This window comes from Apodemus sylvaticus, chromosome 11, assembly GCF_947179515.1.
Source record: "Apodemus sylvaticus chromosome 11, mApoSyl1.1, whole genome shotgun sequence".
In the NCBI taxonomy this organism is placed as follows: Eukaryota; Metazoa; Chordata; class Mammalia; order Rodentia; family Muridae; genus Apodemus; species Apodemus sylvaticus.
This window is the reverse complement of record NC_067482.1, coordinates 6,884,123-6,906,865: the sequence shown is the minus strand read 5'-3', so window position 1 is coordinate 6,906,865 and position 22,743 is coordinate 6,884,123. Positions and strand designations below refer to the sequence as shown.

Genomic DNA, 22,743 nt, shown 5'->3' with positions numbered 1-22,743 from the left:
GTCTCAGTGGCAGCACCATGGAGAATTTCATGGCCATCCCTTTCTTGTAGCGGTTATTTTTATGGTGAAATAAGAATCAGACTTAGATGGCAAGGGGAAAGCGGGTTGGCGCTTTTGAGCAGTGGTGAAGGAATGAACCATCGGATGCTCAGAATGAAAAAGGAGCAGCAGCATTTGTGCGCGCGCACACTGGTTGGTGCTGTGGAATTAGTGACTATGAGTTCTCTCGCTAGCCTCCTTCAGCTATCCCCGTGGATTTATTATCCAAAGAGATGTGCTCTCTCAGATTGCCTCCAACTTGTGGCCTCCCGCCTGGGCTTCCCAGGTGTCTGGGGACACTGGAGGGGGTACCATCATGCCTCACTCACTGCAGGGGCACCATTGTGCCTCAAGTAAGGAAATGGATTTTTACCAGCATTTGAGTTTTGCTGGGAAGAAAGTCAGAAAGACAATGGAAGTCTATATATGGAAGATTATAACGTGATTTTTTTCCCCAAGAAAACAAAAAGAAATCATGGTAGATTTTATATAGTAGGTGGTTGTGTGGTCACAGGACCATGAAAATGAGGCTTTGACTCCTACAGAGTGCATTACTCTCAGAACAAAAATTAAAGGAATTGAGATAAACTAGCTTCATTTTTTAATAACCAACATCCATACATAAGACTTTATGGGTATTTTGCTTGCTTTTGTTTTATTATCTAGCTCACGGCCATTCAGAAAGAATCATGGAGAAGGATAGACAACAAGAGGCGACGTGAGGAAATATCACTGCAGGGTGTGAGATTGAATCTGAGGATCTAATAGGACCCGAACTGCCCTGTAAAACAATCCATCGGCTCTCCGAGGCATAGTGAGGAAAAGCCTGCTTAGCAGGGATTTATCTCAGCAACTGGACTAACTGCTGTATTTTTCCAAACAAGAGCTATAATTCTCCCTCCATTTCTACCACAACATACAGTTTTATTGAAGTTTCAAGGAAGGAGAAAAAGGCCCCATGAGTTTATGATCAAATTACTGGCAGACTGTGGTGCCAGAGATGCAATTAGTCAACAATTCCTACATAAATCTTGTTTATAGGTCAGTGGGTAACACGGAATGTTAATGGTACAGAGTGTTCTATTTGACACTAAATATTTTGAAGTTGTTATTTATGAGACAAGGTGAAAGCATTTTACATGAATGCTGACAGGCACTATTCAAGTACCACATTTAAATTATGAAGCAGAGCTTCAAAATACCAACTTGGGAAACACAGCCAAACATGATACAAGACATCGTATGTGTTAGATCAGAAACCACCAATGAACTCAGTAAAACATTAACCTGGAATTTCATCCCCAATTTATCTGATTTCTACTCTTCCTATACTTGGAAGATAAACACTGCCCTAGCAACAAAGGTATCATGAGCTAAATCAATCATACTGAAATCTATGAGCTCAGAATGGCATTATCAAATAGACTCAAGTTAATATCATCCTGGAATCTTGTATTGATTATTTAATCTCAAATCAGGGGTTTCTACCTCATCTTTTATCTTTCAGTTCCCAGATAAAAGGCACACATCCCTTATATTTACAATAAGCCTTAATCAGCAGTAGAGCTAAGCAGATACCTACCCTTTAAGCTATTAGAATCTACTTCCCCATCGATACCCCCTAATTATAACTTGCTATGTTTCATCTGGGCTGCTTGTAACTCCAATTGGCCAGCCCTTGTGGACACATTTCCATAATTCACCTACCCCATGCGTCTCTCCTCTACCTCTCTCTCTCTCTCTCTCTCTCTCTCTCTCTCTCTCTCTCTCTCTCTGTCTCTCTCTCTCTCTCCTTCCTCATGGACTCTTCAGATGCAAGCCCAGGAACCAAAACCCTTCCTATCTGTCTTCTGTCCAGCTATTGGTTGTCTTTATTTACCAATCAGGGATAACGTGGCATAGCAGAGTTACATAGCATCACTTGTATAGATACAGATTCTCTAGTCCCTGGAGGCAACCAGGATTTAGGGGCCAGTATTTAGCATTATAATACAAGCACAAGAACAAACCTCAATAAAATCTAATTCTAACATCTTCAAAAAGACTTTCTTGAAATGTTTTGTGTGAGTTGAAATGTGTGAGTATGTTCATGCATGTGCATGTGTATTTGCATGCATATTTGCATGTGTATGTATATAATATGTAATAACTTCAGTGGTGAAAGCTGTGAACTAAACTGTAAATAACAAAGGTTTTGATCAACCACAATTAAAATTTGGGGGTTATTTTATCTTTAAAGAGGAGTCTCTAAAACATTTATAAATTTATGGTTCAATTAAAATATGAAATTTCCTATCCAAATAAAAATATAAAACCTCCCCACCTGTGACATGATTTTTATGTACTCATAGCTAAAACCATTTGTAGTGTATGCCTTACAGCAAAAAACAAAAAGATGATCTGACCAGTTGCAAAGAAACATGTCTGCTGGGTAAGGAACTCCCTCTGTTGGCCTTCTGTGTGTGAATCCAGCACACACAGGTGGACCGTGGCTGTCACACGTTGATGTTGACCCAGGTGAACCATGGCTGTCACATGTTGGTGTTGATCCAGGTGAACCGTGGCTGTCACACATTGGTGTTGACCCAGGTGGACCGTGGCTGTCACACGTTGATGTTGACCCAAGTGGACCGTGGCTGTCACACGTTGGTGTTGATCCAGGTGGACCATGGCTGTCACATGTTGGTGTTGACCCAGGTGGACCGTGGCTGTCACACGTTGATGTTGACCCAAGTGGACCGTGGCTGTCACACGTTGATGTTGACCCAAGTGGACCGTGGCTGTCACACGTTGGTGTTGATCCAGGTGGACCATGGCTGTCACACGTTGGTGTTGACCCAAGTGGACCGTGGCTGTCACACGTTGATGTTGATCCAGGTGGACCATGGCTGTCACATGTTGGTGTTGATCCAGGTGAACCGTGGCTGTCACACATTGGTGTTGACCCAGGTGGACCGTGGCTGTCACACGTTGATGTTGACCCAAGTGGACCGTGGCTGTCACACGTTGGTGTTGATCCAGGTGGACCATGACTGTCACACGTTGGTGTTGACCCAAGTGGACCGTGGCTGTCACACTTTGGTGTTGACCCAGGTGGACCGTGGCTGTCACACGTTGGTGTTGACCCAGGTGGACCATGGCTGTCACACGTTGGTGTTGATCCTGGTGGCTTGACCAGGCTCTAGCTCAGCCCAGTCATCGATTGCTCTCAGTGTGGCACTAAGTTGAATGATGCCACCCTCCACACTAAACACAACACTCAGACACACACCGTCCAGCAGGTCTTCAGATGGAAAGCACTCCTTGCCTCTATCGGCCTAACGTCCACAGAATCACAGAGTAACATGAAATCTTAAAAATTTAAGAAACTTCCAAATGAAGTAATTCCATGAAAAAACCCAATGACCCCTGAAACATTCCCCCAGGCCACTCCGACTACATAGGAAGGCAGGCACGGATGCAGTGCTGAGGAAGTTCCTTCTCAGGCAGAATCAAGATGCAGCTGCTGTTAACCGTGCATATATTCTCCACAGTCTGTTTGCTCACCTATTGACACTTGCGACTTCAAATATTTGAAGGTGTCTGCCGTCTCCCTGGTGAGTTAGCCTCTCTAAGCCGACTGTCTCCTGGTCTATTCCCAGCAATGAGAAATCACATTCTTCTAGGTACATGTTTGTAGCTGACACATTCAACCAGTCAGGAGCATGTGTGTCAAGCCCGTTGAGGGCAAGTGCCATATCACATACATTTTGAGTTTTATGTGAAATTTTTCTAATTCCAACCTTGGCTAGTATCAATTCATCATCAAATCTTGCATAACTGCCCCAAACATTCGATGCTTCCCTCCACCACTTTGCAAACATCACTGCACCATGAACATACACAAATGACCCATCTCTTACTTCTCTTTGGTATGCAAGCTGCTGATAATATGCAAGTGTCTCAGATTTTCCAAAGAAATAAAAGTCAGGAAATGGTAAACTATTGCCTTTGCTGGCAATAACTCTATATTTTCCTCATGATTCAAATGAAAGAAAATTGATGTGCACATTCTGATTCATATGGTTGCATTTTGCACATACATACATGCACAATAAAAAAGCATGCACACACACCACACATATACACATGCACACACACACTACTCATAAACACACCACACACACAGACACACAGATACATACACACACACACACACACACACACACACACACACACACGCACACACTACACATACACACACATGACACACCACACACACAGACACACAGATACCTACACACACACCACACACCACACACACACACACACACACACACACATCCACTGACTGCTGCAGTCTTGGTAATTACTTTCTGAGCTCCAAGCTCTGAGTCCTCCCAGCTGCATTTTAAATGCTGCAGAATGCTGAGAGCACTGTGTGTCAGCAGCAATTTTTCAAAATGGAAGAAAAAGCAGGCTTCAGATTTTTTTGTAAATATAAAACTGTCTGAATATCAAGAGTCAGCTTTTAGCTAGAAAAGCCTTTGCTAATTCACCCAGGCCCTCCCTTACACCTGTAGAAACTGAGCCCTAAGGAAATTAACTTGTCCAAAATCACAAAGCTTCCATGTGTCAGGTTCCGTCTTTGTCCTAAGACTCTGCTACAACCAAGCCACTTTGCACATGGTTAATCAATTGTGAAATCTCCCAAAAGGATGCCATTTCCAAAAGATGGTCCTGGTGTCTTACAAATATTATGAGCTGATAATCTCATGGTGAAGGCCAGGTTCTAAGAATGCAGCAGCACCTGAGGCACAGGGACCCAGTTACCTGTAGACTGAGAAAAACACTATACCAAGGGAGGCAGGCTCTGTTTACAGGGTCAATATCTTTTATAGTTGCCCTGTCTTATCAAAAGATGTTTAAGGAGCTGAAGAGATGGCTACAATTAAAATGCATAATGACCTCAGCAAAGGAGCAGAGTTTGGTTCCTAATAATACACATCAGGTGGCTCACAACCACCTGTAACTCTTAACTCCAGGGCATCCACTCCCTGTTCTGGTCTGAGGGCAACTGCAATCACATGTGTACACACACACACAGACACACACATACAGATACACATAGAGGCACACACACAGAGATACACACACACAGAGACACATACACACTCAAGCACACACACAGACACACGTATACAGACACACACACACAGACACACACACAGACACACACAGACACATATACACTCAAGCACACACACACAGACACACACAGAGACACATAGACACACACGCAAGCACACATTTCAAATTAACAATAAATCTTAAAAAATAAGTTTAAAATGGTATTTTTTTCTTGTCATAGCAGAGAATACTAGTCATAATTTGCTTTAAGCTAACAGCTCCCAATCAGGAAAAGAAGCCATTCCTGGATAGTCAGGGAATAGAACCAAATAGTTCATACAACATAAGAGCAAACTATGCCCTGTAGCATTTACTGATAGAGACCACACGTTTTAAAATGCATGTTGAACAACCTTATAAGCCCAAGATGGATGAAAATATCTTGATATAAAGCTGATGTTATGAAAAATGAACGAGCACAATTTGTATTTAGAAAGAAAAGAAATGTCATTAGATCAGAGAAAATACTAGTCCCTTTTTGTCTCTGTGTGTGTGTGTGTGTGTGTGTGTGTGTGTGTGTCTGTGTGTCTGTGTGTCTGTCTGTGTTTCTATGGCTTGAAAAAGAAAAAGAGCCACTTTTTAATGAGTATCAAATACATCATGCATCGTAATTTGATTACATTATAAAATTTAATCTGCATACAAATTTACTTGCCCTGTGGTGTTGGCACTATTAGTCTCACTCTAGAAAGAGGAACTGTGAAGCTCAGGGGACTTCAGGCCCCATTTCTAATGAATGGCAAAGGCTCAGCTGAAATCTCCATGAGCTGAATGTCAGATTCCATAGTCCTATATTCACATGATGCCATGATGCAAAGAGACTGGGTTGTCATTAGAAACTGCTACATGCTTTCATTTCTTTCCTACATTATTCTAAATAATCTGTTTCACACCATGCATTCTATTATTCGCATCTAAGTATTTACAACTAACAGATTTACTTCAATATATGATAATAATAATAAAGTAATAATATTTCATTAGAATATTATTCTTCTCTGAGGAAAGGCAAATTAATTGTTGGAAGAAATATAAAACAAGATAATGGAATCATTTCTGGAAAATTCTGATGGGACAGGGCTTCCTTTTATTTCAGTAATCAATGTTAAAAAGTGGACTCCCCAGTTTATACAGTAAATAATATGATATGATGTGTGTGTGTGTGTGTGTGTGTGTGTGTGGCAAATATGATATACATGTAAGGAAGGTAATTGTCTTAATTAGGGTTTTGCTGCTGTGAACAGATACCATGACCAAAGCAACTCTTATAAGAACAACATATCAGGGCTGGCTTACAGGTTCAGAGGTTCAGTCCATTATCATCAAGGTGGGAACATGTCAGCATCCAGGCAGGCATGGTGCAGGAGGAGCTGAGAGTTCTACATCTTCATCTGAAGGCTACTAGCAGAATACTAACTTCCAGGCAGCTAGGATGAGGTCCTTAAAGCCCACACCCACAATGACACACCTACTCCAACAAGGTCACACCTACTCCAACAGGGCCACACCTTCTAATATTGCCACGTTCTGGGCTGAGCATATACAAACCATTTCAGTAAGTATCATGCCTCTTAAATACTGCTATCTGGCATGTTTCCTAGATATCATCCAAGATTCTCACACACTGAAAAAGGAAATCTAAAGTCTGAGGCAGATAAAAGAAAAGGCTTAACTCCATTGTTCACACTGGAAGCCAATAGTCACAAAGAGTGGTTTAAATAGTAGACATCATTTACCACATGCCTTAGGAGTTCTACGGCTTTGATGAACTCCATGAGCAAATGCAACTTGGGAAGAAAGGGGTTTTTTGTTTGTTTGTTTGCTCCTAGTTCAACAGTCCATCCTCAACAGCAGTGAGGGCTGGGGGTCAAGCAGGGCAGGAGCCTGGAGGCAAGAGGCCATGGAGGGGTGCCATACTGGCTTCCTACCCATGGCTTGCTCAGCCTGCTTTCTTACAGCAACCAGGGACACCAGCCCAGGGATGGAGCTGCCCACAATGAGCTAGGCCCTCTTCTATCAATCACTAATTAAGAAAATGGCCTACAGGCTTGTGTATAGCCCAACCTTATGGGAGCATTTTCTTATTGACATCCCCCCCAACCCGCCTCAGATGACTTTAGCTTGTGTCAAGGTGACATAAACTATCCAGCACACCACAGCTTTCACGGGTCAAGAGTCTGCATCGCCAGCTGGATGAAGGTGTTCACAGTCTGGAGGGATACTGTACAGCTCAAGTTTATACAAGCAGCGGATTCCCATTCCCTGGGGTTCTAAGACCGAGATCCGGATTGCCTTGCTGGCTCCCAACCAGGACTGCCATCAGCAGCCACCCCAGTTTGTGACCCTCAGACAAGATTGGGGCTCACTTCTTCAAAGATGACATGCGGATGTCTAAGTGTGATAAGATGGAGCCTACACTTAATCCAGGAGCCAACTATCACACTACCTCAGCCACACTGGCAGATTAGAGATGAGCCAGTCTCCATCTGTTTGGGGTGGGGGCGCTGAACAAATGCTGAACTCGTTGATATCACCTTAAATTGTGCCTTAGGACAGGAAGTAAATGTATTCACCCAGCTCTCCTCTGGCATCAATAGCCTTTCCATGATTCTAGATCAATTGTAGTTTCTGACTTGAACAAAGACTAAGGCAAGCTGAAGACTAAAGGTTTTGATTGCTTCATGCAGTGTGTATATATATACATACATATATATATATATATGCAATGTGTAATATATATATATATATATGCAATGTGTAATATATATATTACAAAATAGCAAAATCACCTGGCCAAATTCATTTTGGCATTTGGAAGATTAGATAATCTCTCAAGATTAGCAACTTTACATATTGAATTCAATCACTATTATGAGCAGGGAATGAATATCAATATAAGCTGCCTGGAGCCGGTGATCCTCCAGCATCCAGAGGGCAGTATGTGCTCTGCAGTCTCAGAGCACAATGACCCATCAGTCCTAAACCAGTGTGACCAGAAACATTCTCTCCAGTTCAGTTAACAGAAACAGAAGGTTTCCAGCATTCAAGGACATGAAAACAATGTTATTTCTACACCATTACATTGTCTCCTAGAATTTGCCTTTATAGTTTTTGTTTTCCTGGGTAAAAAAAAAATAATTAATTCTTAATTTTTTTAGATGTTTTAGAAAAAAGTCGTGTGTGTGTGTGTGTGTGTGTGTGTGTTCTCGAATAATTTTGTCATAATTAATGAAAGGAGAGTAACAAAATTATCTAGCTGGTGTACACCCAGAGCGTGTGCTATGCATCATGGACACAAGAAACAAGGCCCTGAGATGACACAAGAGTTGAAAACATTCCTCTAGCACTTATCCTTGTGGCATGGTGCTCACCAGTGTGTATTTTTAAATCCAGATCTGTGGTACCTTCAAGCTAGAAAGGGGAGAACTTCAAGTGTGTGACAAAACTAACTTGTCATGATGAGAAAAAATATGGAAACTTGAAGGGAGCAATTTTGTTAAAGTCCAGTATTGGAAAGTTACAGAAAAAAATAGAAAACACACAAGTAATAGCAAACAAAAGAGGCATAGTTTTGGTCATGGATGTAAAAAAATGCACAAATGTAGATTTTGTTGTGTTTTGTGTTAAAATGATTGAATATATAATGAAAATGTCAAGATTATGGAATTTCACATACACATATATGTTATGTATATATACACAGAGAAATAGTATCCATATGTATAAAATGCTAATACTTTCCTAGAAGTATTAGTACATATTATTAGTATTAGTATGTTTCAATAAATAATACTCAAGAAGTATTATTTACTATTTATATTAGTATTATTATTTATATTAGTATCACATATTGTTCCTCTAGAAAAATCTGAAGATCTGTTAACAGGAGATCCAGAGTCAGGCTAACTTAGTCACATTAGCAAATTGTTTTAAGACAGAATGTAAGAGCAAAGCAAACACCAAAGAATGCCCTAGAAACATTCAGAGTCAGGTCAGAAGCTCTCTCCTTGGTTCTCTTGTCCCAATAAGATTCAAGGAATCCAGTAAAAGGTAAGATAATCAAGACATGATGTCAGCAATACTCCAACCTATTCCACGCACAGCATAAAACAAGAAATGATTTCATTCTGTAAGTGTGGGATTGTGCACTGCTATGTAAATGATAGTACCTATTTCATAAATATAGTTTTAATGTCTGTGTCATTGAGTTTCCCTCAGCAATGAAAGTAGAGCCTGATTAAAAGACAAGCTTTAGAAGTCAAAGAGTGAAGAAGGCACATTCAGGAAGAAATAAGTCTGCTTCAAATCAAAAGCACCCAGAGCCATCCATTAACCTTCTCAAGGATTCATTTGGCATTCATTCATCTGATGAAGGCTTTGTCACAGTCCCATTCACTGCCATCCATCTTGAGGAAGCCGGGGGAAGAGACATATGAGGTGACAGCTTTAGTCTAGAAAGTTCGCCCATTCATTCATCAAGAGCCTGCTGCTTCATTGTGCCATTTTTGAGAATTCATTGACCATAATCCACATAATACGGCTGCTGGAAACTCGGTGTGCCAGGATCAGGAAGTAAAATCCCCATTGATTGAAAATAAGGCCCCAAAGTCAATGTCAAGTGATTGAGAACTCAGATAGGACCACAGATTCCGAAACTCAAGACTATTTGAAGGGCTGATGAACCAAAATCCTTCTCTCTCTTCCTGGCAGTTCCTGGAAACTGAGTTTTAGAAAGGCTCTTAGGATTCAGTAGACCGTACCTTCCCAGGTCTCCCCGGAGCCAGACCCGAGTCAAGACAATGGAGGAAAGCAAATGAAATACATAGGAATGTGTAGGGAGAGCGCTTGCCCACCGCGCTCTTCACGATGTTCCTTCTTGCTATGAAAGGAGATGGAAAAGCCACAGCTTTGGCCAGGTAAGGAAGAACATAGCTATGAGGATCCCTATATCTGTGTGACATGGTTGCCTGTTCCCCAGAACTATACATCAACTCTGACTCAAAGGGAAGGTAGAACGTTCAGACATGATTCTTTGTATCCAACATCTTAAGCCGTGTCCCATCTCCCAGGTATCCAGAAGCAGATCCTATCTCCAGGACAGAGCTGTGAGTGAAATGAGGACTCTGGCTCATTCCTATAGCTCCAGTGCCCAGCCTGGCACCTGGAACACAGCATGTGTGAAGTAAATGCTTGCTAAACTGTGTAGAATGGCAGTGAGGAGGATCCTGACTTCAAGGAAGAAATCGAGACCGAAAAGGAAATACACACAAGACAAAAAATAAAGAATGGCTTCCTATCTGTGTATAATTCATACATATTCTTCTAGTTCTTCAGCAGTGGGTTATGCTACGTATGCAAATAACAAAGAAACACAAATGTTTACAAATCTAAGAGTTCTTCTCTCTAGTATGCTTTGGTTAATCAGGTGAAACACAAACAAAAAAAAGATAGTAAATGCTAAGACTATTAGTGAAACTATCAGAGAACTTTAACTACACTGCATTATCATTCCTAATTACGTTATTAATAGATATCATGAGTAAATACAGTAGGGGTTATTACTATTTTTTCAAAGAGCCGTCAAATTGCCCATTTCTTTCTGGTGTGTTTAAGGTGATTGTTTTGGCTTACATGCACAATGCACACATCATACACAGAGATGCAGCGCATGAACATTTGTATAGATTTCATTAAATGTTAAAAAAAATCTCAACTCCACTTAGAGGACTCTTAAAAACAATAATGGTTTACATCACAATGATTATTTTGAAGTGTTTTTGAATAGTAGTTTCACAAAAATGTTGAAATACAGAGAGGTTATTATTTAATAAAGCTGGGATGTTACGGTACTAATGTAAGCACATACTATTATGATATATAAAACAATGGGTATTATAATGTCTATGTTATATTAAGTGCTCTCTGAGCATAGTATACTAGTAGTCATAGTATGGGTAGCATCTCTCTACTGTTTATGCAGTACAGGCACAGTGATCAGCCTGTGGCACTTCTGACGTAGCAAGAGGCTTTAGACAACTGAATGTACATCTTCAATGAGGATGAGAAAACATGCTCACCTGGTCCTGGATCTCCCTACCATGGTAAGCCACTGAAGCTACAAAGCAAAGTAGCCAACTCATCGTGGGCAGCAACACCTAAAACTGGGAGCTGGAGCTGTGCTCAGCCAGCAGAGAGGTGGGTTCACACGCCCAGCGTCCAGGTAGAAGAGCAGATGTGGAGCTGCTTCTATAACACCAGCACTGGAATGGGTATGCACCGAGAGGCCAGCAGTCCCTGGGGATCAGTGGCTAACCAAACTGGTGCCTTATCTGTTCAGTGGGAGACCGTGTCTCAAAAGATAAGATGAAGGGCAACTGAGAATACATTTAACATCCACCCAGACCTACATTATACATATATACACATACACATATACATCATACATCATATACATATACAACATACAACATATGCATCATACATCACACATCATGTAACATATACATATACATACACTTGAATACACATAAACATTACACATACATCACACAAATACACAGGCATACATGCATGTATGCACAAGTATTTTTAAAAATTAATATGAACCAAAATAATCCAGTATATTATCTCAATTGTCACTTTGCTGGAAACTGACACAGTAGTTGAAGAACAAGACTTAGAAATTAAGAAATGAACAGAAATAGTTCTAACAAGATAAAAAGTTTACATTTCAAAGTCACTGACGTCCAAAGCCAATCCTTCTTCATCCTAAAGGACTGTAGTGTGGAACTGTTTCCTTTGTTCTCCTAGGAAACAGATGCTTACCAATTTAGAGTGGAGTTGGATTTCAATAAACCCATCACAAGTTGAAAATATCCTAAGTCAAAAATGCATTTACTGCATCTAATCAACCACGCATTGTTGCTTAGCAGCATAGGACAGTGAGACAGCTGTGGCTCCGGGTCCCTGCTCAGCACTGTGAGAGAGTGCTGCCTCAGATCTCTGTCTGCAAACAGCATCAAGATCACAGAGAAGCCTTCCTCATTGTAAGGGTATACACATATAAATCATACACACACACACATATACACACACACACACACACATTTCCAAAGCTGACAACTGTCTAGAAATTCCTATATAAACACTGAGGTTCATAATTTCTTCTTGGTAGTTCAAAAAAAATCCTTTCCATGTACAAGTAAACATGGTTATAGTATTTACCTAAAAATGGAGACTGGACATGGACAATTGATCCAAGTGCGGCTTTTATTAACAGTTCACCTCTGAGGCAGACATGTCAGAATGAAAATAAAGTAAGAGGGCATCAAAAGCATATACTGTGGTGTAAAACAGGAGCAGATTCAGGGACACTTCCAGGTTAAGATGGCACAGTGCAGATGCACACAGCTGAGCCCTCGCTTTTCTGCCAAGGAGATTCGTCTCCCTCCAAGCTCGAAGATGTGGGAGTGTCGACGGAGCAGGAACCACTCTGTGATCAATGAACTTGGACATTTTCTCTAACTTCCCTTCCCAGATCCCTGTCCTTCTCTTAGCTGCCCATGAGGTGGAACGCTTGCTGTCAGCAGCCACTGCTGTGACAGGCAGCCAGAAGCTTGAAGTAACTGATCCACTCGCAAAACAAACCCTTGGTCTTTGTTGGCGGAGGCTTCACAGGCCAATCAAATTTCTGTCTCTATTCGACAGCACGGTGACAATATTGAAGACGTTTTGAGCAGCTTATCAAATATGATCCAAAGCAGGCAGAGGTAAGTGCTACACTCAGATTCACTTCTACACAAAGAATTATTGCTTCCCTTCAAATTAATCCCATCAGTGCCTTTCTCCATCCTGGAAAATTATTCTGTCACCATCCTCACTTTTCTGCCCAGTCCCTTTTGTCTTTGTTTCTCTCTGGGAGCCTTCTGCTTGCTTTCTGTGCTCATTTGTCTCCGCTCTCATTCTTCTTTATGAATTTGACACCCGTCTCTCCTGTTGTTTCTGTGCCATTCTGTCCCCATCTCCCGCTGCCCTTCGCCCATGTGCCTTTTAACACCCAGAATCGCTCCTCTCATAATGAATACACTTCTCCTGTCACAGTGTAGACCTCCTTTATTTGTGAGGACTCAATCTGCACTGCCAAATTTTCAGGAAAGAGTTCCACCCAAGAATAAGAAACGTTAGATGACACACTCAGAGTTCAATAGGCTGGCATGCGAACCAGGCACTTAGGTCCAAAAGGGTCGAATCAAATAATGTGCAGACCGTACATCTGACACGGTTCTAACTCGACAAGAATAGTTCAGCATAGTTTGGTACGGGAAAAAAAATGGATCCCAGAAAGCTGGGTGTGGACAAGAGAGAAAGCAGAGAAAACCAGGGGCATAACAGCAGTCTCTGCTAGGTGGCCGCTCCACGCCACGCAGTGTGCTAGACAGCAGAACAGGAGATTGAGTCTGTGCCTTAAAGAGGCTCCAGGCTGGAGGGAATCGAGGCAGTGGACGGAGGAAGAAGGCAGTGTAGAAATAACGTAAAGCTGGCACAACGGAGAAAACGCAGGCTCAACTAGAAGCTGTCGGAAAGAATGTAGCATTTAGCTCGATTTAGCCAGAGCTTAACTGCTTTAGGAAGCACAAAAGCGGCAGAGCCCTAGCGCGGCTCCTCCTCCTTCCCGCACAGTTACATTGTAGCCACGTGGAGGAGTTCCAGCCCGGAGGAGGGAGCAGACGAGAAGCATCACTTGCAGGCCTTGCCCATAGGCCTTTCACTGTGGATTCATTCCCTTCTGGGTGGAGACTCCTGGAGAGGGCTAAACAGATGCTGGTTCCCACCCTCCTTATCTTTTCCCTTTAAGCTCCTATCAGTCTTTTTCAACTTGTTAGAGCATCCAGAATGATCCTGACTTAAGTATAAGGATTGAAGGACGTGAGGAAACTGCCCAAGAGAAGCAAGGCTGGCTGTGTCCCTCTGCTCCTGGATGGTGGACCCTTGTCTGTCCAACTCTGTATCCCATTGATATGTTACAGTTCTAATATCATTCAGCCACCCAACAAATACTTAATGAAAATATAATAAGGAGATGTCACAGAAACAATCTTACATTTGTGTGTGTGTGTGTGTATGTGTGTGTGTGTGTGTGTGTTATGCATGTGTGCAGATGCACTTGCTGGTGTTTGCACATGTGGAGGCCAGAGGTTGTCATCAGGGAGGTCTTCCTCTATGGCACTCCACTTTATTTTTGGAGACTGGATCTCTCACTGGATGCAGAGCTTACGTTGTCTGTCCTGGCTTGGGAGCAAGACCCTGGACTCTCCTGTGTCTGTCAAAGCACAAGGACATAGACAGAGGCCACCAGGCCACCAAGCTCGGCTTGTGCATGGATGCTGGGGGAGTCCAAACTCAGGTCCTCACATACACATGCAGCAAGCACTTTAACCAGGAAACCATCTCGCTGCCACATTTCTATTTCATATTGTCTTTTTCTTTTTTTTTTCTTTTTTTCTTTCTTTCTTTTTTTTATTTTTTATTTATTTATTTATTTATTTATTTATTTATTTATTTATTTATTTGGTTTTTTGGTTTTTTGGATTTGGTTTTTCCTAGACAGGGTTTCTCTGTATAGCCATGGCTGTCCTGGAACTCACTCTGAAGTCTGAAGACCAGGCTGGTCTCGAACTCAGAAATCTGCCTGCCTCTGCCTCCCAGAGTGCTGGGATTACAGGCATGCGCCACCACCGCCTGGCTGTCTTTTTCTTTGATGGTGAGAATGAATGGTTGTTTGCATTTTGTCTGTTTATTCAGCCTAGCCATTTTTTTCCAGATCTGCATACAACGCACTAATAGATCTGATCACGACTTTACACTTCAGCTGTGAAATTGGCACTCAGGTGTGAGTCTCCAGCATTCCGACACTAATGGTACCCATCCTGTGATAGCAACCATGTTCCTTCTCCTGCATGTATATCCTGAATGTGGAGTTGTCTAAAAATGCAGACACAATCCTTCCACTTTCCCCGAAATGACTCTTTATAATATACTGTGTGTTAGTCTTCTTTAATGTCATCAGATCAAGTTTAAATTAGTATGGCATTTCAATAAATGTTTGAAATATCAATTTTGTTATTACCAGCTCATTCTTTAGAAAGTCCAATGGCACAATTGCAATGTTTATTATACCAACATTTATATACAACAGTATCTGTTAATAGATCTAATGACAGATTCTGAGTGAGTTTTATTAATTAATGCATTAATACCGCTGAATAACCATAAAATTGGGATGTCATATCATTAATTTAATACACTTTATACATGTATTGCTGAAATATGTTATATGAAATTATTCAATATTTAAGATTTTTTCATTATGTACCAAGCATTTTCAAAATCTTGTAAACATACTCTGAGCTCAAATCCTAATTCTGATAAAATTCCCCTCTAGCAGCAAGCATTTAAACAGCAATAAAAATTTAAATAATTGGGGCTGGAGAGACGGCTCAGTGGTTAAGAGCACTGACTGCTCTTCTTCCAAAGGTCCTGAGTTCAAATCCCAGCAACCACATGGTGGCTCACAACCATCTGTAATGGGATCAGATGCTCTCTTCTGGTGTGTCTGAAAGACAGCAGCAGTGTACTAACATAAAATAAATAAATAAATCTTTTAAAAAAAATTAAATAATTGCAAAGAGATGTTGCATCGGCACAGGCGAAAAAGCAGTCACTTTTGCTGAGCCATGGGGAGAGTGAAATTGGGGGTTACAGAAAAGATTCGTGTAACTGAAACTGGAATGGAAGTTCACCCCAGGAAATAGGAGGCCAATCACATGCATCCAAGCAGAGACAAAATGGCTTTCAGAAGGAGACATCTAGGATGCTGAGTAGAGGCACCTAGATCTTAGCTCCTCCCCAAGGAAGATGGATGGATGGATAGATAGATAGATAGATAGATAGATAGATAGATAGATTGTAGATAGAGATAGATTGATAGATTATAGATAATAATAACGATAAAGATAGATTACAGATAGATGGATGATAAATTAATAGATGATAGATAGATTATAGATAGAGATTGATAGACTATAGATAATAATAAAGACAGATAGTAGATGATGAATAGATGACAGATAAACAGATGGTTGATATATAGATAATCAGAGCAACAAGGATGTATTCAATAGTGCAGTTAAATACATAAATACTGTCACCCCTGCAGTGTATAAGAGTGAAAATCAGCCCCACCCCCCCAAAAAGTGTGCAAAGCCTAGCTATTGGGAATTTTCACACACCATGCTGGCTTAGGTTCCATGACATATAAGTAACCTGAAATCTCACAGTAGCCTGGAGTTCATGTCATCATCCCAGAAGACACCCAGGACATGCGTGGATAGTAAACTTGAGGAATGAACTACTCTCTAAAATTAGAATGTCTACTGTATGGGTCAGAAACCCCTGCATGGTACCACCTAGGAGCCACTGTTCCACCCCAGCACACATCTTCCTCAGATATCCAAGTAGGCATGTGAGTGTCCAATCTGAATGTTCTGTGTTCTTGCAGCCAGGTGGTGTCAAGTGGGAAGGAGTGGAGGTCACCAGTCTCAAGAAACAGGGCAGGATGCCTGTCCTCAGAGACAGGAGCATCCGGGAAGAAAGACTCTCAGCCGAGGAGCTGCCTCCAACAGACTGGACTGGGAGCATGTCAGCTGACCATTTTCTGGATTGTTAGCCGGTATTTGGGGGCCCAGGCCACTGTTGGCTGTGTTATCCCTGGCCACGTGATCTAAGAAAAGTAAGTAGCTTATCAAGCCATGGGGAGCAAACCAGTAAGCAACATTTCTTCACGGTCTCTGTTTCAGTTCCTGCCTCTGAGTTCCTGTCTTGAATTCCTGCTTAGGCTGGCCATGATGCTGTACTACAAACTCTAAGACAAAGAAATACTGTCCTCCTCAAGTTCTTTTTGATCAGTGACTTACCATAGTAACAGAGTCAAACTAGCCCAGTAAGGAAACAGTTTTATATCAGCACAAAAACAGACACCTAGACCAGCGGGACAGAAATGTGACACACACTGTAACTGGCTCTTGACAAGGACATCCAAAGCACAGAAAATGGAAAAGGGACAGCCTGCACAACAGATGGAGGAGAGGATTCAAACTTGATCCTCAGTTCCCATCTTGTGCAATGGTAAACAAGCTCAAATACATCAAACAGGATGAGTAGGGGGTTCAAACTCACGCCTTAGCTCTCATCTTGGGCAATGGTAAACTCAAGGACATCAAAAGCCTAAATATAAAACCAGAAACTGCGATTATGGAAGAAATTGTCAATACAGGGATGAAAGCAACAGTTTTCTGAATCAGATCTCCAAAGCAAAGAAAAGACAACACATGACAAGGGGATCACATCAAATCACAAAAGTCCACACAGCAGAGGAAACAATGAACAGGGTCGGGGGCAGCCTACAGACTGGACAGTCCATTTAACACCACTCACAGGCAGAGGCAGAGGGTTAGCATCCAGAACACGCGAAGAACCAAAAAGAAACTTTAAAACAACCTAATTTTAAAATGAAGAAGATCCAAGCGGCTGCATCTGAAATAAATAAATGCAAAAAGACAATAAACAAATGAGAACACTTAATAACATTAGCTCCTAGGGCGTGCAGATAAAATCAAAACTACTGCTAAATTCCATCCCACTCCAGTTATAGCAGCTACTACCAAGTTAATTCAGGGGTGGGCACACATGGGATGAGGAGGAGGCTTCACCCATAAGTGTCGGCAAGGTAAGTGCGTGAGAAGCTGACTCCAATGGCCAGTATCTACATTAAAAACAAAAACAAACAAACAAACAAGAACAAACAGACACTGGGAGAACAGAGGCTCATGGAACCCGGGAGCTCACACACTAGCTAGTCTAGCCTAGGCAGTGAGCCCCAAGTCCCAGGGAGAGACTCTGGAGTTGAGTTTGAATCCTGAAAAGCTACCATAAAAACGCAAGGCAAAGCACAAGTGTGTAACCTCAGTGCCCATAGAAGGAGATGGGAGGTAGAGATAAGAGAATGCTGGAAATTGCTCAGACGCATAGCCTGCTGTATATGGTGAACAAAAATAAACAAACAAAACAAAACAAAAACCAGAGACTGCCTCAACCAAGATGCAAACTGAAGACTAATACCCAAGGTTGTCCTCTGATCCCACAGGGCTGCCATGGCATGTATGCTCAAAATAGTATACAAGAAGGTATACACACACACACACACACACACACACACACACACACCAAACAAAATAGATCCTGGAGAAGAAAACCTGAGCTTAGCCTCTGGCCTCCACACTCACAAGCATACATGCATGTACAAGTTCACAAGAGCAAACATACAGATACACACACACACACACATACACACACACACACACACACACACACACACACACACGAACAATCAATAATAACATATGAATAAAGTCAATATAAAACTAAACAATGTTCATAAGGATATGGGAAAGGGGAATCATTCCTAATGGTGAGAAACAAAATTGTTAAGTCACAGAAATTTACCAATGAACCAAAACTAGAAGTGATACCTGATCCAACCATACCAGTTCTAGACATGTATCAAGGGAGATCAATAGGTCATGGCAAAGAACTGCCTGTAGACGCATATTTACTGGGGCATTATTTCTCAGTAGCTAAACTGAGGAATCAAACTATATGGTCCTCAAGAGAGCCATGGAGAAAAGAAATATGATGTGTGTGTGTGTGTGTGTGTGTGTGTGTGTGTGTGTGTGTGTGTGTGTAATATGATGGAATATTAGTAGCGAAGAATAAAATCTCATAGATTTCAGTGGAATGGACACTAGAAAACACAGTATGTTAAAGGAAGTAATCCAATCATACACACACACACACACACACACACACACACACACACCAGTATTTCCTATTTTCTCATATGTGGAAACAAACATCAACCTGAAAGTAAAATCTTTGCAACCTAAGTCTGGTAAGCATGTGGCAAATAGAGGGGAAAAGAGCGATGGATGGATGGATAGATGGTTGGATAGATGGATGTAACTTATGCATGTTCTATGTTTGCCTGGAGATATACGAAATCCCACTAAACATATACTCATTTGTGTTAATTTTTAAAAGTACCAAAAGTACTTCAGTAGCTAATATATTTTGGGAAAAGTATTAGTATGTCATTCTAAAGAGTTAGAATCTGTTCTGTCAAGGAACTTTCCTCTGTATGCAGTGTGGAATCAAGAGGTGGGTGTCAGTCAATCATCCAAACTACTGGGGATGGTACTCCACATGGACACCACTAGCCTCCACCATACAACAGTAACAAACCCCTATGAGTTGACAAAGTCTAAATGATGTGACTAAGCTATGAGTGATTCCTAAGTAAGACATCCACAGTAAATGGCAAGTTTGAGTAGATCATAAATTCATATATGAAATATCAGTGAAATACGGCGAGTGACCATGCATATGAAAATAAGTGTAGGACTCAGAAGAAAGGCCAACAAGGTTAGGCATAAACAGAAGTGAAAGGCCCAAGGAGAAAGAATGTTTTACAAATGTAACACTTTAGGGGCAATGGAAAATGGCTGTCAAGAGAGATGCCTAATGCTTGATCAGAGGTGGTAAAAAATCAGAAGGCAGTGAGCTTCAACCCCAGCTAACGCTGACAGTCACATAGCAGTCAAAAATATCTAAAATCAATACTTCTTTTTCTAGCCTCTTCCTGTGGTTTGAAGGTGGCCTATTCTTCAGGAGCCCTAGTGTTCTCCAGCAGGTGACACCCTCCCTCAGATGGTAACCTCAGTGAGCAGGTGAGTCACTGTGTCTGCATCTTAGTCCAGCCCCACTTCCAGTCCACACTCTGCTTCCTGATTATGGTCCATGGTGTCCTCTCCCTGCTGTCATGCCTTCCCCATCATGGCAGACTATCTCTCTTCTCAAATGGAGAGCCACCATAAACTGTTCCTTCCTGAAGTTGCTTTTGGTACAACCACAAGTAACTAATGCCCTCCTGATCCAAGCCTCTCCAGTGTGAGACAGTCACTGTCTCATACCGCACAAACCAGGTCTTCCCTTTAGAAAGCACGGATAATGCAGGTAGTGTCCACAGCCAAACATTCCACGCTGAAATGAGGAGAGAAAAGGAAGCCAGTGGACTGGCTAACTGTGTAGGACACATCTTTGCCATCTCCAGTCTCCTTCTTCTTCCATAGCCACATTGTGATAGGATTGCAACCGTTAGTGAAGTGTGACAGACTCTGGGGAGAGGTCAAATTCACATCATCCTATCAAAACCCTTGATTAGGAAAAACAAGTAACAAAAAGGTCTTTTAGGGTCAAACAATATCTAAAGGACTTATTTTTAGATGAAAATGTAAAGAAGTAGGAGGGAGGAAGCTACAGTTGATTCTACACAGAGACAGAGGAGGAAGGAGTCACAGTCATAGGTGGCCAGCCATGCCGGGGCACTCTTCCTGGGGGACACACTGAGCACAGAAGGCCGCAGATAACAGTGGAGAAGGAAAACTGTAGAGCACACTTGCCTCAGGCCATATGCTTTCTTTTAAAAGAATCGGGTAAGGCCTTCTGCACATAATAGAGTGAGAAAATGGGATTAGAAGCTCACAGGAAACTTGTAAGTGGGTTGTAATGGCCGCCATGGGAAATGGGATGGGAAGCAGAGGAGACATGTAAGTAAAAGAGGCGCTATGCAGGAACGGGAGCCCAGCGGAGGATAGAGCTCATAAAGCTATAATGGAGAAAATCAGCATGGTTGCATGATGCCCAGCTGGCTCAGCCTTCCAGCAGGAGAGGGCGTGCAGCCAACTGTGCTGATCTGGATGGGTGTTTGGAGAACAGAGCTACAGATGAAACAAGGAAGAGGAGGAAACAACGTTCACGGTGCATGTCACCAGTCCTCACAGTGTCAAGGTGAACAACAGCAGGTGAGTGATGGCCTCTGACCAAAGGAAGGCCCTGACAGACGTGATCCGTGAAGAGACACACTGAGAGGAACGGCATGGGAGGGGGGCTTCCTCAACCTGACAACAATCTGACTTGTAATTTTCCCTTCTTCCTTCTTTCCATCTTCTTGGGACTCTCAAACCACTGTGGCAGAGACTTGTTCAGCATACTAATCTATTATCTGCTGAAGCTGTTACCATACCCTCATTGTCCAGTTTACAGTTTTGCTAGGCAAGTTTTCTTTCCTTTGAAATCTGAGGTTCATCCAGTTTTAGCCACTTGTCTACCTCAGAGTCTGCTGTCTAGGGTGAACGCAAAGAAAGGTTTTGTTGTTGTTGTTGTTGTTGTTTTGCTTTGCTATTTTACATTTTTATAAATATTCCTAGGTTTGAGCCACTTTGACTGAGAGTGAATTTTTGATTTTCATAAATAGGCATAATTAAATCTTTTGTGTAAGACATTTTGATAGTAAAGATAAGACTATAGCCAACTAAGAGCACAGTTCTGAGAACCAGTCAGTGTATGTCAGAAACTAAGAGAAGCCTGTGCCCAGTGACGTGGGCAAGAGCCTGTCTGATGGTGATTCCAACTCTCCCATGGTTGACAGGAGCTGAACATGCAACGATTCAAGGCTGAATTCATAACTTGTGACAGGAAATGGAAAGCACTTGACAGGGTCAAATATTTTAAATACATTTAAATCCCGCTGCAGGTGAGGATGTGAATGGGAGATGAGCACAGAGAGCAGACAAGAGAGAGTGCTAGAGCTGTCAGAGCGTCTTCCAAACTGAAAGATGTCTCCACCCCCGCAGTCAAACCCTAGACATCAAGGCAGGCCAGCACCGTAAACAGTGTCATCTGCAACAGGCCAGAGCACGCCTCTGCATGGAGATGGGGACTAGTGCCTTCCCTCTGAGCCTCGCACAAAGACCCTTCCAGCACGGCTTCCAATTCCACAACTTCTCTTCTTTAAAACAAACTTGTCTTATCTGCAGGTGGAAAGGGCAGGTGTTCTGAAGCAGGAAGGAAGGTTCCCACACTCTGACAACTGCCATTTGTTACTAGCTTAAGTCGGTCACACTGACGAAGCTGTGTCCTTCCCATGAGGAGCTTTGGTTTTTCTAAGATAAACTGGACAGTGTGGAGGTTAGCATGTACATATCATATGTATACATGTGCTACATATTACATATCATGGTTGAACATCAATCCTAAGAATTACTCAGGATGTATGCATCAGATAAAGGAACATGCTGACCACACAGTGGTTTGATTCTTAGAGATGAGGGTATCTCTTTCGTTGATTCTAGAAGACAGGGAGGGGCTTATAAAGCATGAGTCTATGTCAATTAATCACTCTGTCTCAGGGACTGAAACAGAAATTATAAATAAACACAAAAGTATTAACTAATTATTTCTTCTGACGTTGGTATTTACCCCAATAAATGATCTCAAAGGAACTCAGTTATCTGTAAGTGAATAGCAATTTACAGTAATATAAATGACCACTCTTCACTTCTGCCAAAAATGTGTTCAAGGTAC

General features: G+C 41.9%; 1 protein-coding gene across 1 annotated transcript in view; it reads right to left on the bottom strand.

Moving 5' to 3' along the window:
• The window catches only part of Mapk10 (mitogen-activated protein kinase 10), a 281,578-nt gene that overhangs the window by 88,698 nt on the left and 170,137 nt on the right, over positions 1–22,743 (bottom strand). Inside the window, exon 4 of the mRNA XM_052198829.1 lies at positions 2,445–3,115. Coding sequence (XP_052054789.1) covers positions 2,445–3,115 — 671 coding nt within the window. The remainder of the gene's footprint in view (positions 1–2,444; positions 3,116–22,743) is intronic.